At 41.3% G+C, this 15,548-nt stretch overlaps 1 protein-coding gene across 1 annotated transcript; it reads left to right on the forward strand.

Annotated features, from left to right (window-relative positions):
• Positions 1–4,379: 4,379 nt before the first annotated feature.
• LOC115558905 (uncharacterized) lies at positions 4,380–8,434 on the forward strand. Its single transcript, XM_030377456.1, has 10 exons — positions 4,380–5,121; positions 5,204–5,275; positions 5,407–5,541; positions 5,710–5,772; positions 5,919–6,038; positions 6,199–6,273; positions 6,477–6,617; positions 6,965–7,030; positions 7,235–7,331; positions 8,409–8,434. The coding sequence occupies exons 1-10, from the start codon at positions 4,918–4,920 to the stop codon at positions 8,432–8,434; spliced, it is 999 nt and encodes a 332-aa protein (XP_030233316.1). The 5' UTR covers positions 4,380–4,917.
• The last annotated feature ends 7,114 nt before the right edge of the window (positions 8,435–15,548 follow it).

The raw sequence follows: 15,548 nt of genomic DNA on the forward strand, positions 1-15,548 counted from the left end.
TTTCCGAATCCGTGTATGGTTCGTTGATTATTTATCTGTTCAGGTGTGGGCGTGGTCTACGGCCCAGAGTCCTTCACGGTACACACACAGGGTAAATGACGATCAGCAACGGAGCTCGTCACTCGCTGTTTGGATTTTCCTGTGATCGTCGTTCAGCTAGACCTTTTACCCCTGCCCTATTGATTAATTTACTATTGTGAGAGGATTCCTTTGACCACCTTCTGTCTTTCAACTTTTCCGTTCGACCAAAGAAAGTTCGTCTTGTCAAGGTAAGTCCTTATGAAATGGATCATTATGTTTATTGTATTGCAAGCAAAGGATCTGCTGATAATTCGCCATGTTGTTTGTGGATTTCGAAAGAAAAGTATCGCCATTTTGTATACGTCGCGCATGGGACCCATCGCCATGTTGTTTGTGGATTTCGTAGTCAGTCAATGCAGAGAAAGTCATTATTCACAAACGCTAATATTCTTATCTCGCTGAAATCTTGACGGATTTACAAACGGTTTGGTTTCTTACAAACGCAGCTTTTCTCTTCGGCAGTTGATAGGTTTTCAATTTAGGGTTGTAGTTGTTTTGGTAGCGGCTAAATGATCACGTCTGCGCCGAGTAGATGCGCAGAGGGTTGAAACAGCGCTTGTCCGGTCTGCCCACAAGAAGGTTTCTTTGGCCAGTTACTGTGATTAAACACGAGTTGTTTAATGTTCACAATGTATCGTTTTTCATGGGGAAAATGAGATGCGTCCCCGGGACTGGCGGTTCGCGACAAAATATTAAACCCGTGTTGATAAAACGCCATTTTGTATGCATCTTGTAAGTCGCGTATGGGACCCACGACCATAGATATATATATTAACTAGATGTTAATATAGGCGATCGTTTTCAAGTTAAGTCCTTATGAAATGGATAATTATGTTTAAAGTATTAGGTTTGCTCTTGATGCAGTAATTGCAAGCAAAGGATTTACGACAAAATATTAAAGCCCCTGGTGATAAATCGCCATTTTGAATGGCCTGATCTATACGGGATCTATTCAAAATGGCGATTTATCACCAGGGGCTTTAATATTTTGTCGTAAATCCTTTGCTTGCAATTACTGCATCAAAAGCAAACCTAATACCTAATACATAATTATGCATTTCATAAGGACTTAACTTGAAAACGATCGCCGATGATCGCTAGGGCAGTTGAAATGAAATCAGCGGTGACGAGCTAGTTGTTTTGGTAGCGGCTAAATTAGCATGTCGCGATACTACAGGGGATCACGTCTATGCAAATAATTGGCTTTAAATTTGGATTTTATCTGTGCAATGTGTTTTAAATGCTGAAATGTCGTGTCACATTCACTTTTTACACGCATCAGTGCAATGTGTTTTAAATGCTGAAATGTCGTGTTGCATTCACTTTATACACGCACACATCCGCCCAACAGTCTAAACTCCACCATATGCAATGTGTTTTAAATGCTGTGCTGTTGGTCATGTGTTGAAAGATGAAACGGGAGATCGTCCGCCGTTCAACTCAAGGTGAGGTGCTGGTTATATTACTAATGCTGGGTTTTGACTATTTGCATTTTAGTTGTCCATCAATAGATTTTTTTGGAAAATGGTTAGGGTGTGTGTCTGTCTGCGTGTGTGTGTGTGTGGCTGTGTGTGTCTTGGTGTGTGTGTGTCTAGGTGTGTGTCTGTGTGTGGCTGGGGCTGTCTGTGTGTGTCTGTGTGTGTGCGTGGCTGGGGCTGTCTGTGTGTGTCTAGGTGTGTGTGTGTGTGTGTGTGTGTGTGGGGGGCTGTGTCTAGGTATGTCTAGGTGTGTGTGGGGAGCTGTGTCTAGGTATGTCTAGGTGTGTGTGTGGGGGACTGTGTCTAGGTATGTCTAGGTGTGTGTGGGGGGCTGTGTCTAGGTGTGTGTCTAGGTGTGTGGGGGGCTGTGTCTAGGTGTGTGTGTGTGTGTCTAGGTGTGTGTGTGTGTGTGTCTAGGTATCTCTAGGTGTGTGGGTGTGTGTGTGTCTAGGTGTGTGTGGGGGGCTGTGTCGTGGGTGTGTGTGTGTCTAGGTATGTCTAGGTGTGTGTGTCTAGGTATGTCTAGGTGTGTGTGTGTGTCTAGGTGTGTGTGTGTGTCTAGGTGTGTGTCTAGGTGTGTGTCTAGGTGTGTGTCTAGGTGTGTGTCTAGGTGTGTGTCTAGGGGTGTGTCTAGGGGTGTGTCTAGGGGTGTGTCTAGGTGTGTGTGTGTCTAGGTGTGTCTAGGTGTGGGTGTGTCTAGGTGTGTCTAGGTGTGGGTGTGTCTAGGTGTGGGTGTGTCTAGGGGTGTGTGGGGGGCTGTGTCTAGGTGTGTGTGTGTCTAGGTATGTCTGGGTGTGGGTGTGTCTAGGTGTGTGTGGGGGGCTGTGTCTAGGTGTGTGTGTGTGTCTAGGTATGTCTAGGTGTGTGTGTGTCTAGGTATGTCTAGGTGTGTGTGTGTCTAGGTGTGTGTGTGTGTGTGTGTCTAGGTGTGTGTGTGTGTGTGTGTGTCTAGGTGTGTGTGTGGGTGTGTCTGGGTGTGTCTAGGTATGTCTAGGTGTGTGTGTGTGTGTGTGTGTCTAGGTGTGTGTGTCTAGGTATGTCTAGGTGTGTGTGTGTGTCTAGGTGTGTCTAGGTGTGTGTGTCTAGGTGTGTGTGTCTAGGTGTGTGTGTCTAGGTGTGTGTGTGTGTGTCTAGGTATGTCTAGGTGTGTGTGTCTAGGTGTGTCTAGGTATGTCTAGGTGTGTGTGTGTGTCTAGGTGTGTCTAGGTGTGGGTGTGTCTAGGTGTGTGTATCTAGGTGTGTCTAGGTGTGGGTGTGTCTAGGTGTGGGTGTGTCTAGGTGTGGGTGTGTCTAGGTGTGGGTGTGTCTAGGTGTGGGTGTGTCTAGGTGTGGGTGTGTCTAGGTGTGGGTGTCTAGGTGTGGGTGTCTAGGTATGTCTAGGTGTGGGTGTCTATGTGTGTGTCTAGGGGTGCGTCTAGGGGTGGGTCTAGGTGTGTGTGTCTAGGTGTGTGGGGGGGCTGTGTCGTGTGTGTGTGTGTGTGGGGGGCTGTGTCGTGTGTGTCTGTATACTGATTTTCAGATTGTCTAAGCAAGGTAGGTCTGTTGTTGTCATGTGTTGAAAGGAGAAACGGGAGATCGTCCGCCGTTCAACTCAAGGTGAGGTGCTGGTTATATTACTTACTGGTTGGGTTTTGACTGAATTAGCATTTTAGTTGTCTATTAATAGATTTTTTTGGGAAAATGGTTTCTGTACTGCCTATGTCATTCTTGGGATGAAAGCTTTATAAGTTGGCTATGATTAGGAAAATTTGGATTGTATCTGCCACACAATGCAATGTGTTTTAAATGCTGAAATGTCATGTTACATTTCCTTTTTACACGCACGCATCCGCCCAACAGTCTAAACTCTACCTCTGTCCACCATATGCAATGTGTTTTAAATGCTGTGCTTTAGCCCATGTATTGATTTCACATGAACACCTTGTGTGTGTATTTATTGCACCTATCTGTTCTGTTTAATGTTAATTTCATAGGAAAACACATGGTTATAATTACATAAATACATCTCTGTACAGGATGGGGTTTTCAACATGCAGCCTTTCTTGATGTATATTTGTAAAGGGAAATCTTGTACCTATTTTGAAACATTCTATTTTTCATCTTGTGAAATCATTAGATGCCTCGTGCCTCGCGCGCTTCGTCTGCAGCCAAGATGAAGTGGAAGAGGATTCTTCCCATGGCGACGACTCTGGCCAGAGGCTTCGAGCCTGGTATGTAGTCGTAAAGATACAATGATGCATGTTTTCAACTCATTTATATCCCTCAGAATTCTATTGCATGAATGTGTGATGTTTGACTTTTAGATCAACAGCTCGAGATAAGTTATTCATTTTAGTTTTGCGTTGAATTTGTCTTTTTATTAGTGCTTGGCACTGGAGCACGTCACCGTGTCAAGCCTTGGCCTGTCTCTGCCCTCACTGGGAAGTTCCATCGATTGGATCTCCCTCCTGAGTCTCCAGTTAAGCAGGTAAACTTGTCAAAGACCTTTCAGAAAATAATATATAATTTAGCTGTGGAATATGTTTGGAGTGGAATGACAACTTTTTATTTGTCCTTATGTATAGTTTGTGCTGTTTGTGGGCGACTCGCATCTGCGTGCGTTGGTTGACCGTTACGTGAGGATGCCAGACGGTTGCCTTTCGTTTGGGTTCCTGTCTACGCCTGGGGCGTCTGCCGCTGAGCTCCGCACTGAGTTGCTGAACGCAGACATCCCCAGAACCCCCGACATCGTTTGCTTGCTGGCTCCAAGCAACAACCTCACGGCGACGCCCGGCATCGAAGCGGCTGGAGTTGCCTTCGATGGACTTCTGAAAGCTGCCCGCAGTCGATGGCCTAAGGTAGTTTTTGTGTTACAAAATAAAGTGTATTTTCAAGGCAGACTATTTAACAGAATTGTATAGTGTGTAATCCAAAACTTTTGTGCGGATCAGGTGTTTGTGCTCGATTTCCCTCCCCGGCTGGCGAGTGAATTGGCACCGCAACAATTCCTTCGAGAGGAGTTTCGTCGCGTTGCAGTAAAGAACGGTATGTAAAAATGATTAAGAGATAATGTCAGTATGGAATATCTTTGTAGGAAAGCTTTTAGTGTATCAACACCACCTCTTGGTACCACGTGTAAAATATGTATATAGTGTATGGTTTAATATTTGTTTTCTTCTGCAGGTGTGAAGTACTGCGTCACAGCTGACCGCTTTCCGCTGGACTCACGTGCCTTGTGGAGTCGTGATGGGGTAAGTCGTGTTATAACTTGGCACGTGAGAAATTCATGTAATGTCATTTTTATACGGCAAAAGCAGTTTATTTCAATAATAACCCGTGCTTCTCATTATAATAGATCCACCTGAGTGACGATCTGGGGATGCCGCTTCTCGCAAAGCTTCTGTGGCACTTCTCCTTTCGGCAGCTACAGTCCCCTCTGCCTGTTACACCACCGCCTGTGTCTCCTCCCAAGTCACCCCCGACTGTGAGACCCTTTGCTACCACCGTGGTTGTGAAGGGAGAAGTTTCACGTCCACGTCCCCTTGACCCCTTCAAGGAAACTGTCGTCGGACGTCGCGGAAAGGTAAAAGTTACACAATTTTGAAGAGCTTTAGTTTTAGTTAGGCAACATTTATTGAATACTAATTCTCCCTATGTGTTTATAGCGCAGCCAACCTGAGTCCTGGGATGCGCCTGAGGACTGGGATCAGTCTTCCGTGCGGATCCTTCCTCATGAGGTTTGTACATTGGTATGATAGCTGAAAGGAAATCAAACCGTAATGATACGTACATTTGTTGTTTCATTTAAATGCTATTCCTATAAGACAAGGCAAATGGTCAATGGCTCAATTCTGTTTTTTATTTCTAGGTTTGTGTGCCTCCTCTGGTCCTGAGGGAGTGCTTTGTCGTGCTAAACCCTATCCGGTTTAGCACTGACAAGTTGGCTGCAATGGATCGCATTGTTCCATCCAACCTTGACGTCCCCATGGGGAATCGCTCAAAGGTAATTTGTGTGATTTTAATATTGACTGTTTGTGAGTGCATACATATTAATAGCGCCTGTAATCCTATATGACAAGCTTTACATTGTATGGTACAGATAGTTGCATTGATAATAAAAGTGTTATATTTCATTGACTGTTATCATTTCCGTTCTCTTCCATTATGATAGAAACGGAAGGTGGCACATGGAACCACGGCTGTGGTCTCCAAAGGAAAGAAGGCCCGCCTTGAGGTTGGTAATTTCTCAGTGAAATATGTACTTGTTTTTTGGTTGAAACACAGGAACAACTATTTTCTGATTTCGCCTTTAACACAAGAGATAGTCCAACATTCTCTGTGTAGGTATTGTTTTGCCAATGATTTACAATTATTTTCCAGGCACTTCAAACTCCAGCAAGGATTGCCAAACCTTCGAAGCTGGTACCTCCCCCTCGACCTGTGCCAGAAGCTGCTGTACCAGCCACTCTGGAGGGCAGCGTCTTTGTGCATTCGAGCAAGGTAATTTGCATACAACATGTGATGATTACACACATTCAGTGAATAGAGTGCGGTTCTCTATTCTTTTGATATTTTCTCTAAGTTCCCTTTAAGAAAGTGTAATTTTGGGTTTCCATTTCTCAATTGTAATGTACATATAATTCTTACTATGTCTTTGCAGTTTGCTCAACCGGAGGGGGATGACAAGACTCTGTGTGTTGATGAGTGGCCGTTTCTTCAAACAGAGTTTTGTGAGGTAAAGGAATGGGGGAAAAAGAGAGCATCTTGTAATAATTTAATGTTTGGGTTTTGTTAAATTTGTATGTAGCGCCACAAAATACACTGTTTGTTACTGTTTTAAATAAACTACATTAGCAGTAAGTTCTTTGAACTGCCCACTTTTCAATTTTCATACAATTGTATCTCTCATGATAATTTTGCTCCCTTACCTCATTGTAGAAGGTGAACCAGCCAACTGCTCGGGTTGTCTCTGGACAGAGAAAACAAGAGGAGCCAACACCTTGGGGGCCAAAAGTTGTGATGGCCCAGGCTGATAAACCAACAGCCAATGAGACCAGCTTCTTGGGATGTTCAACCAAGGTAATGACAACAATATAAAAAATGATTTGCAAATAAGCAATCAATCTGTTCCAGGATCAGTATCTAGAAACATTTACATTTTTACTTCATAATTACAATCAACATAGTTTAACTGTTCTTAACATGTTCTTGGTAATATCTACACACTATGAATTGGAAATGTCAAGAAGGTTGGCTGATGAACTTGTTGTGCTCATTTTAATTATTTAAACTGAAAGAAAAGTTTTCTTTGTCCTTAATTCTGTTCACCACAATACACCAAATGTCACCTTTTCTATGGCTTATGAGTTTGCATGTAGGGGTAAACCTAATTTTTTTTTTAACATTCGTAATGTTTGTGATTGCAGATGACACACATTGAGGACCATGAGCCGTTTGAACCAGCACCTGAGGTCACTGCGAGCAGTCAGCAGGTATGTAATTACTAGTGGAAAAATTGTATACCAACGGGAAAAGCCACAGCTTAAGAGACCCATTTTGTTTTGATGTGTTTATTCTTTTAAAACATTGATATGGTGTAAGTGTGCAGTTCTGACTAATTTGCCTATACTATTTACATTTTCAAATTACTTACCGGGAACCAACATGCTTTTAAAAACACTGAATTGTCATTTCAGCAGAGCCCGCCTGAGGACAATGGCCAGCTTGAAGATCCTCATGTAACACTTGGCAATCAGAAGGTACTTATTTTTAACATGTTATTCCCTGTTCCTTGTGAGTTTTCCTGCCATTTATTAGATCTTGGAAATTAGTTAAAGTAATGTTAATATCATGTACAATTCCGTTTTCCCATTATACACAGCCATGAACTACAGCTGATTGATTCCTAGCCTTTTTTATGAATTCCTTGTTAATTTCGATATAAACTATTGGTTACACTCCTTTTTGATTGAACTACTATTGTGTTTTTAGGCACCCTGTGATTTTGCACCTGCCAGAGCTGCTACATCAAGTCATGTGACTTATGACAACCCTGGGTGTCTTCAAGGATCGTTTGACCAGAGCAGCCACATATTCGGGGAAAATGCAGGTAAGCAGTGTGCTACAAATGGCATAGCGGCGATTATGACCCACACCACCCATAGCGTTCTCAAATGGAAAAAAAAGAACATTCATCATATTCTAAAACAAGGTAATGGCTTGTACACATCTATGCTAGAAAATAAGGAAATCAGTGCAGCCAAAACCAGTGGGCATATTTTCATTTCCGAGTTACCCAGACACTGCAAATTAAACAATAAATTATTTAGTTTGGAATATTTTGATACACTCACTGGAAGTCTTGATCAAAAGGATGATTATGACGCTTCTTTGCAAAACATAGCCATGCCTTTAGAAGAGGCTATTCAGAAGACACTGCTGCAGACAGACACATGCTTGCTCAACATCCAAGGAAGTGTCTGTGCCGTTTTCAAGGTCGAAACTGCTTTTGCAGTTTTCGATCCTCATTCTCGTAGTACTTGGGGTTCCGTTGCACCGGATGGAACCAGCATAGTAGCGCACTATGCTACTGTGTATGAGTTATATGACCATATTAAGAACCTTGTCAATTCCTTATATCAAAATCATCCACATGCTTTTGATATCCCAAACAAGGTGTTTGAAGTCACTGGTGTGAAAGCTGTTGAGGTAAACTCACCATTTACTGCTTTAACTGCACAGCCTGAAGCCAGCACTTCGGCACATGACGGTACTTTTGACACCGACAGTGACTCTGATCTCTGTGCCCTTTCGGTAACTGATGGAAATTCCCTTGCAGTAAACATGTCTTTTTCCCTTGAAACTGTGCAGCCTGTAGCAAACACTTCTACATGTGACACAAATGTAAACATGGACAGTGATCCTCCAATTCACACAGAGGGTGCATCAGATGTCTGTTTAATTTCTGTAACATATAGCCCTAATATAATCTTTACTGGATTGACATTAAGGGAAAAAAACAGGATCTGCAACAAACTGAATATCGTACCAAGTTTAGATCAAAATATTGTTGTACAAACCTTCGATATGGCACAGCCTGAACCATGCCAAACAACGTCCATTGAAGGTGACGGTAATTGTTTCTTTCGTTCTCTTTCGTCTGTATTGAGTGGTTGTGAGTCACATCACAAGGCCTTTCGAAAGGCTGTAGTGAATCACATCTCAGATAATCCACTTCATTACATTACTTGTCTAAGACGGCAATTTGATTCTGTGGAGCAATATCTCAGGGACTCAAAAATGAAATATGTTGGATCTTGGGCAACGGAGTTGGAAATACAAGCTTCTGCAGATTTGCTCTGTGTTGATATTTGCACATATAGTCAACAGACATGGATTACGTTTACGGCGAACATTGAGCCAATTTCAAGAAAAGCTATATATCTGAAACACTGCAATGAATGCCATTATGAACCAATTGCATGTGTCAAAGAAAAAACCTCTCATACATGCTTTAGTTTAACTAGCTTCTGTGAAATGTCGCACAAAATGTCCAAAGCAGACCTTGTTTCACCACGTAAAAAATGTCCTGATAAAGTAAATAATCTAAGAAAGAAGAAAACATATGCTGATGACACAGAATATAGGCAAGTTAAAAAGCTACAAACACAACAAAGATATAATTGTGATGAACAGTATCAAGCAAAATTAAAAAACAGCAGTATCAAAAGATATGCTAATAATGAACCGTTCAAAGAACAAGTAAAAAACAGCAGCGTTGAAAAATATGCCAATAACGAACTGTTCCAACAACAACTCATAAACAGAGGTATAGAAAAATATGCTAATAATGAATTGTACAAAGAACAACTAAAAAGTAGAAGTTTTGAAAAATATACTAATAATCATGGCCATCGTGACCAGGTGATTCAAAGAATTGTAATCAAATACAGAGAAGATCCGGCTTATAAGCCCTCTGTAATTGAAAGAAACTGTCAAAAGAGACTTAATCTTACCCTCTTAAAACACAATATTGACTTTGTAATTGAGCTCTTCCAAGAAGAGGTCAAACATGGACCAGAACATGTTTGTTGTGTGTGTCACAGATTATTGTTCCGTAAGCAAGTTAGATTATGTGACATAACTTCATATGAATCCAAGGCTTCAACTGTGTCGGCAATTGCAAAACAATGCATTACAACAAAATATCTCCATCAATGTGATGACGCATGTTTAACGCCATGCACACTAAAACAGACAGTTGCTGGGAAATTGTGGATATGTTTCAGTTGCAACTCCAAGTTACTCAGTGGTAAGGTTCCCCAGGAGAGTGCTGTGAACAATATGGCATTAGATCCAATTCCGGACGAATTAGGCACACTGAACTCATTAGAACAACACCTGTGCGCATTGAATATTCCCTTTATGCGACTTGTGGCATTGCCACGAGGTTCTCAGAATTCTGTCCATGGGCCGGTGACTTGCGTTCCATCAAACAGCGATGTAGTCACTTCGGTTCTCCCAAGGCTAGAAAATCAAGATTTAATGATCCGAATAAAACTGAAAAGAAAACTTACTTATAAGGGGCATTATCAGTATCAATATGTGCACACTCAAAAAATCCAAAATGCGATAGCATGTTTAAAGGACATGAATAAATGGTATAAGGACATAGACTTTAACGCAGAATGGGAAAATCCCTTGCCAGAAGATGCATGTTCTGTTTTGAAAGAATGCAACCCAGTTAATGACACTCCATCTGCACCTGAAAGCAGTGACATTACAACTCAATCAGACCAGGTGTCAGATGATGAAGAAGCTGACCACATATATGAAACTCAAACACACGGGTTACTCTTGGACACATGTTTGCAACCAATAGATATCGCACAAGAAATATTTGATCAGCATTTCGAAAGTGTTTTATCAATAGCTCCAGCTGAAGGCAACAGTCCTGTTAGGCTGCTGACAGATAAGGGCAATGAAGCAAAATGTTTCCCAACTCTTTTCCCCAAAGGGACAGGTACATTCCATGATGCACGGCCCCACAGGCTCACTCTCAGTAGATACATCAACACACGAATCCTAAATGCTGATGGGAGGTTTAGCAGCAACTTGGACTACATTTTCTATGCTCAATATTTATCTGAGGTCAATCAGGTTGTTTCCAAGGTGTCCATAGCACTGAGAAAAGGTTACCATGCAGGGGAATCATTGGCTATAACTTCCGCCATGCTTTCAAACAAAGACTATGTACAAAATGTCTTAAAAACCGATCTCGGTTACAAGTTCCTTCAACCGATCCGAGGGACTCCAGTTTTTTGGCAAGGTGTACAGAAAAATCTATTTGCTATGGTTCGTCAGCTTGGTGTCCCTACTTGGTTCTGTTCATTTTCATGTGCTGATTTACGCTGGACTGAACTCATCGATGTTTTCATGAGACTACAGAAAATACAGGGAAATGTCAACGACCTGGACTGGTCACAGAGGTGCAATTTACTCAAAACTAATCCGGTTACCGCGGCAAGAATGTTCCAACACAGGTTTCAGACTTTCCTAAATGACGTCATCAAGTCACCAGCTAACCCCATTGGTAAAGTTATCGACACATTTTTTAGAGTTGAATTCCAACAACGCGGCTCACCCCATACTCATTGTCTGTTCTGGGTAGAAAATGCACCGAAAATAGGCAAAAACACAGACCAAGAAGTCACACAATTTATTGATAAATACATCAGTTGTGAACTCCCACCAGCAACTGACGCATTGCATGAAGTTGTTTCCAGCGTTCAAAAACACAGCTCCAAGCACTCAAAGAGTTGTAGGAAAAAAGGCACAACATGCAGATTTAACTTTCCACGTCCTCCAAGCAACCACACCTTTCTTTGTAGAAGTAAAACAGACGAGAACCAGGAGGTAACAGACGCTGATCCGATAGACGTCTCTATATTAGAAATGCGAAAAGAAAAAGAGGTGGCTAAAAGTGTCATGACAAGGGTCAAACATGCTCTTTCAAGTCCAGACCTAACCTTCGACACTGTGGATCAGCTATTTGCTTCCGTTAACATCACCCAGGAAATGTTTGAAAATGCCTACCGATTGACAACCAATAAAAACGCGGTTGTACACAAACGCAACCCATCAGATGTCTACGTTAATCAATACAACAAAGACCTTTTGCGTTGCTGGGATGCCAACATGGACATACAATATGTCTGCGATGCTTTTGCTTGTGTAGTATACATAATATCCTACATCTCAAAAGCAGAACAAGACATGGGCTTATTGTTACAACATACTCAAAATGAAATGAAAAAACATGGAAATTTAGATGCAAAACAAACACTCAATAAGTTGGGAAGTGTCTTTCTCCACAATCGCGAGGTCTCAGCTCAAGAAAGTGTTTATCGAGTTACAAACATGCATCTCAACGAATGCTCAAGACTGGTCACATTTATCCCTACTGGTGAAAATACCGTCAGAATGAGTTATCCTCTCAGTGTCATTCAAAGCAAAGCAGAACAGGGTGACACGTCAACAGAATCGATATGGATGACGAGCATAACGGACCGCTACAAAAACCGCCCCCAGGGCGCAATTTTCAATGATATTTGTATAGCCACATTTGTTTCAAAATACAGAGTTTTGTACGGGAAAGAGCAGCACAGCAATGGCTCTGTTAAACTGGAAAATAACACTGGCTTTATTAAGATGAGAACTAGGGGATCTGATGCTGTTGCTAGATACGCTCGTTTCTCACAAACCAAATATCCAGAAAAACACTACCAAAGTTTGCTACAATTGTTTTTGCCTCATTATTCAACAGATGAGTTAAAACCTCCACCGTACAACAGTTATGAGCAGTTTTACAGGACCGGTTCCATCACTAACAGCAGCAATACAACGCAAAGTGTTAAGGAAGTTGTAGATTTGAACAGATCCCTGTTTGAAGTAGATGCAGATGAGCTCGACAGATGCCAAGAGGTTGCAGGGCACCACGGGGCTCACGACGAGGCATGGGCAGACCTTTGCCCTGAATCTGAGTTGGAGCGATTAGAATGTCAGGAGGAGATGTCTAACAACAACGACACAAATCAAAATGAAAGAGAAGCCATACCGGACTTGCAGTCGGACACAAAGGCAACACTGTCTAAAGAATTTCCCACACACTCGATACAAAGAGCTGAAGGTCTGTCCATTATGCGCACGTTAAACGAACAACAGACTCAAATTTTTTACAAAATCCGTGCATGGTGCCTTGACAAAGTCAATGGCAAAAACCCTGACCCGTTTCGCGTATTCATTTCAGGGGGAGCAGGCACAGGAAAGTCCCACCTGATTAAAGCTGTGTACTACGAGTCATGCAGACTTTTTGCAAGAATGTCCATTAATCCAGACGACACTCATGTTTTGCTAGCTGCTCCTACAGGAGTAGCAGCATATAATATCAACGGAAGCACAATACACAGCACCTTTGCTATTACTACCACTGCCAAACTGCCATATCAACCTCTAGGAGATGAAAGAATCAATTCGTTGAGAGCCACCATGAAAGACTTACAAATACTCATTTTGGACGAGGTGAGTATGGTTGATCATAAAATCCTGACGTATGTCCATGGCAGACTACGACAAATAAAGCAACAAGGAGATTATGCATTGTTTGGGAATGTATCAATCATGGCAGTTGGTGACTTCTTCCAGCTCGGCCCTGTAAAGGGAACACCTCTTTACCACGAGCAATTGGTGACCGATCTGTGGAACAATCATTTCACTCACATTGAGTTGACTAAGATAATGCGACAAAAAAACAAAGAGTTTGCTGAAACCTTGAATCGTCTTAGAAAACACAGAAAAGGAGACAATCTTTACCAGCGAGATGAAGTCTTGCTAAGACGACGTGAGACCGGCGAGGGGGAACTGACACAGGACCTTCACATTTTCCCCAGAAACGATGAAGTGGCAGCCCATAACATCGCCATGTTACACAAGACGTGTACGGATTTGGTGCAAATTAAAGCTCAAGATACTCAGAGAAATCCTACCACAGGACAAGTAACAAGAAAAAATAATCCAAAAATTGATAGTCAGACATGCTTAAGCAGAACGTTAATCGTTGGTCCATCAGCTCGCGTAATGCTCATCAAAAATATAGATCTGTCAGATGGATTGGTCAATGGTGTATTCGGTACCGTTTGCAAAATCACCTTTGAAGGGAACGTTCAGTTTCCCAAAACCATTTTGGTTAACTTTGACAATGACGCAATCGGCAGGAAACTGAGGAGTAGGTCTATATGCTTTGAGCCTCAATTTCAACAAGCAACACCCATAGATGCTGTGGAAGACAAAGTAATGACTGGTGGATCTAGACGCCAATTCCCGTTACGCCTAGCATGGGCCTGTACAATACACAAAGTTCAAGGTTTAACTTTAGAAAGAGCTGTAGTGTCCCTTAAAAAGATATTTGCAGCTGGCCAAGCATATGTAGCATTAAGCCGAGTAACGTGTGAGGAAAACCTTATCATTCAAGACTACGCAGCCAAAGCCTTCTATTCGAAACCAGACATCGACATTTCCCTGCAAAAAATGGAACCATTCATTGCAACTCCACCAGCAGAAATAACTTCAACCCTCAAAATATGCCTCCACAACATTCAAGGTCTATGTCAACACATGGAAGACCTTAAACATGACCAGAGAATCTTGAGTGCTGACATCATTTGCGTAACAGAAACATGGCTGGAACAAAACACCTCAGTCGATTCCATTGAAATGCCAGGTTGGACTTTTAATCACAAACTCCGGTCCCAATCCTACCATAACATGACCCAATTCCAAGACTTGGTAAACAAACGGCACGGTGGAGTGGGCTACTACCACAAAGACCACATCACTTGTAACATTATACACATGCCATGCAGTGACTTGGAAGCCATCATGTTTAATGTTCAGCCTTTGAATTACAATTACATTGTGCTGTACAAACCGCCATCATATAAACTCGCCTTATTCAAACAAAATCTCGCTTTGGTAATGCAACACTTTAACCAACTTTCAGGAGGAAAGGTAATTATGGGTGACTTCAACGACAATGCCCTTGTTTCTAAATCGGCAGAAAATTTCATGCAACAGCAAGGTTACACCCAAATTGTCTCTTCGTCAACAACAGAAAACAACACGACAATTGATCACGTATACATTCGTGACATTAATCCCACTGATATCAAAGTGCAAATTCTGTCCACCTACTACTCCGATCATGAGTGCCTCTGTTTAGATTTCCTTCTGTAACTGGTTAGCTCGTTTGGCTCGCAGGTTTTAGCACTACCCAATAATTTAAATGTTTTGTCTGTCTTTTCTATTTTTTCAAATAAATAATAAATATTAAATATATTTTTTTAATTTCCTATTTTTTCTAATAAATAATGAATTTTCTACCCATTTTTTTTTTATGGATTTGCCCCTCTAAACAAAGCCATAGATATGTTTTTTTTTTTTAGCACTACCCAATGTTTTAAATGTTTTGTCTTCGTCTTTTCCATTTTTTCTAATAAATAATAAATATTATCCATTTTTAACTTTTGGATTTTTTACTTTCAGCATTTTTTCCCTATTCATCTACAACTTACAATTTACAATAAGGGTACATTGCTAAACTATTTGTTAATGCTTAGTTAATAACTCATAGCTAACTAACCATTTCTAAATACTTGCGTAATGCTTGATAAGCATTAACTAAGTCAAACTAACTGTTATCCTTAGTTAATGCTAATCTAAGCATCAACCAAGTGAAACTAACTGTAATGCTTAGTTAATACTTATCTTAGCATTAACTAAGCATTACAGTTAGTTTTACTTAGTTAATGCTAAGATAAGTATCAACTAAGTACAACTAACTGTTATGCTTAGTTAATGCTATAGTAAGTATAGTTAACTAAGTAAACTTAATGCCTAACCAATCATTACTCAACATTAAATAGTGTTAAATACGCATTAACAAACCATTGATAA

This window comes from Gadus morhua, chromosome 14 (genome assembly GCF_902167405.1).
Source record: "Gadus morhua chromosome 14, gadMor3.0, whole genome shotgun sequence".
NCBI lineage: Eukaryota > Metazoa > Chordata > Actinopteri > Gadiformes > Gadidae > Gadus > Gadus morhua.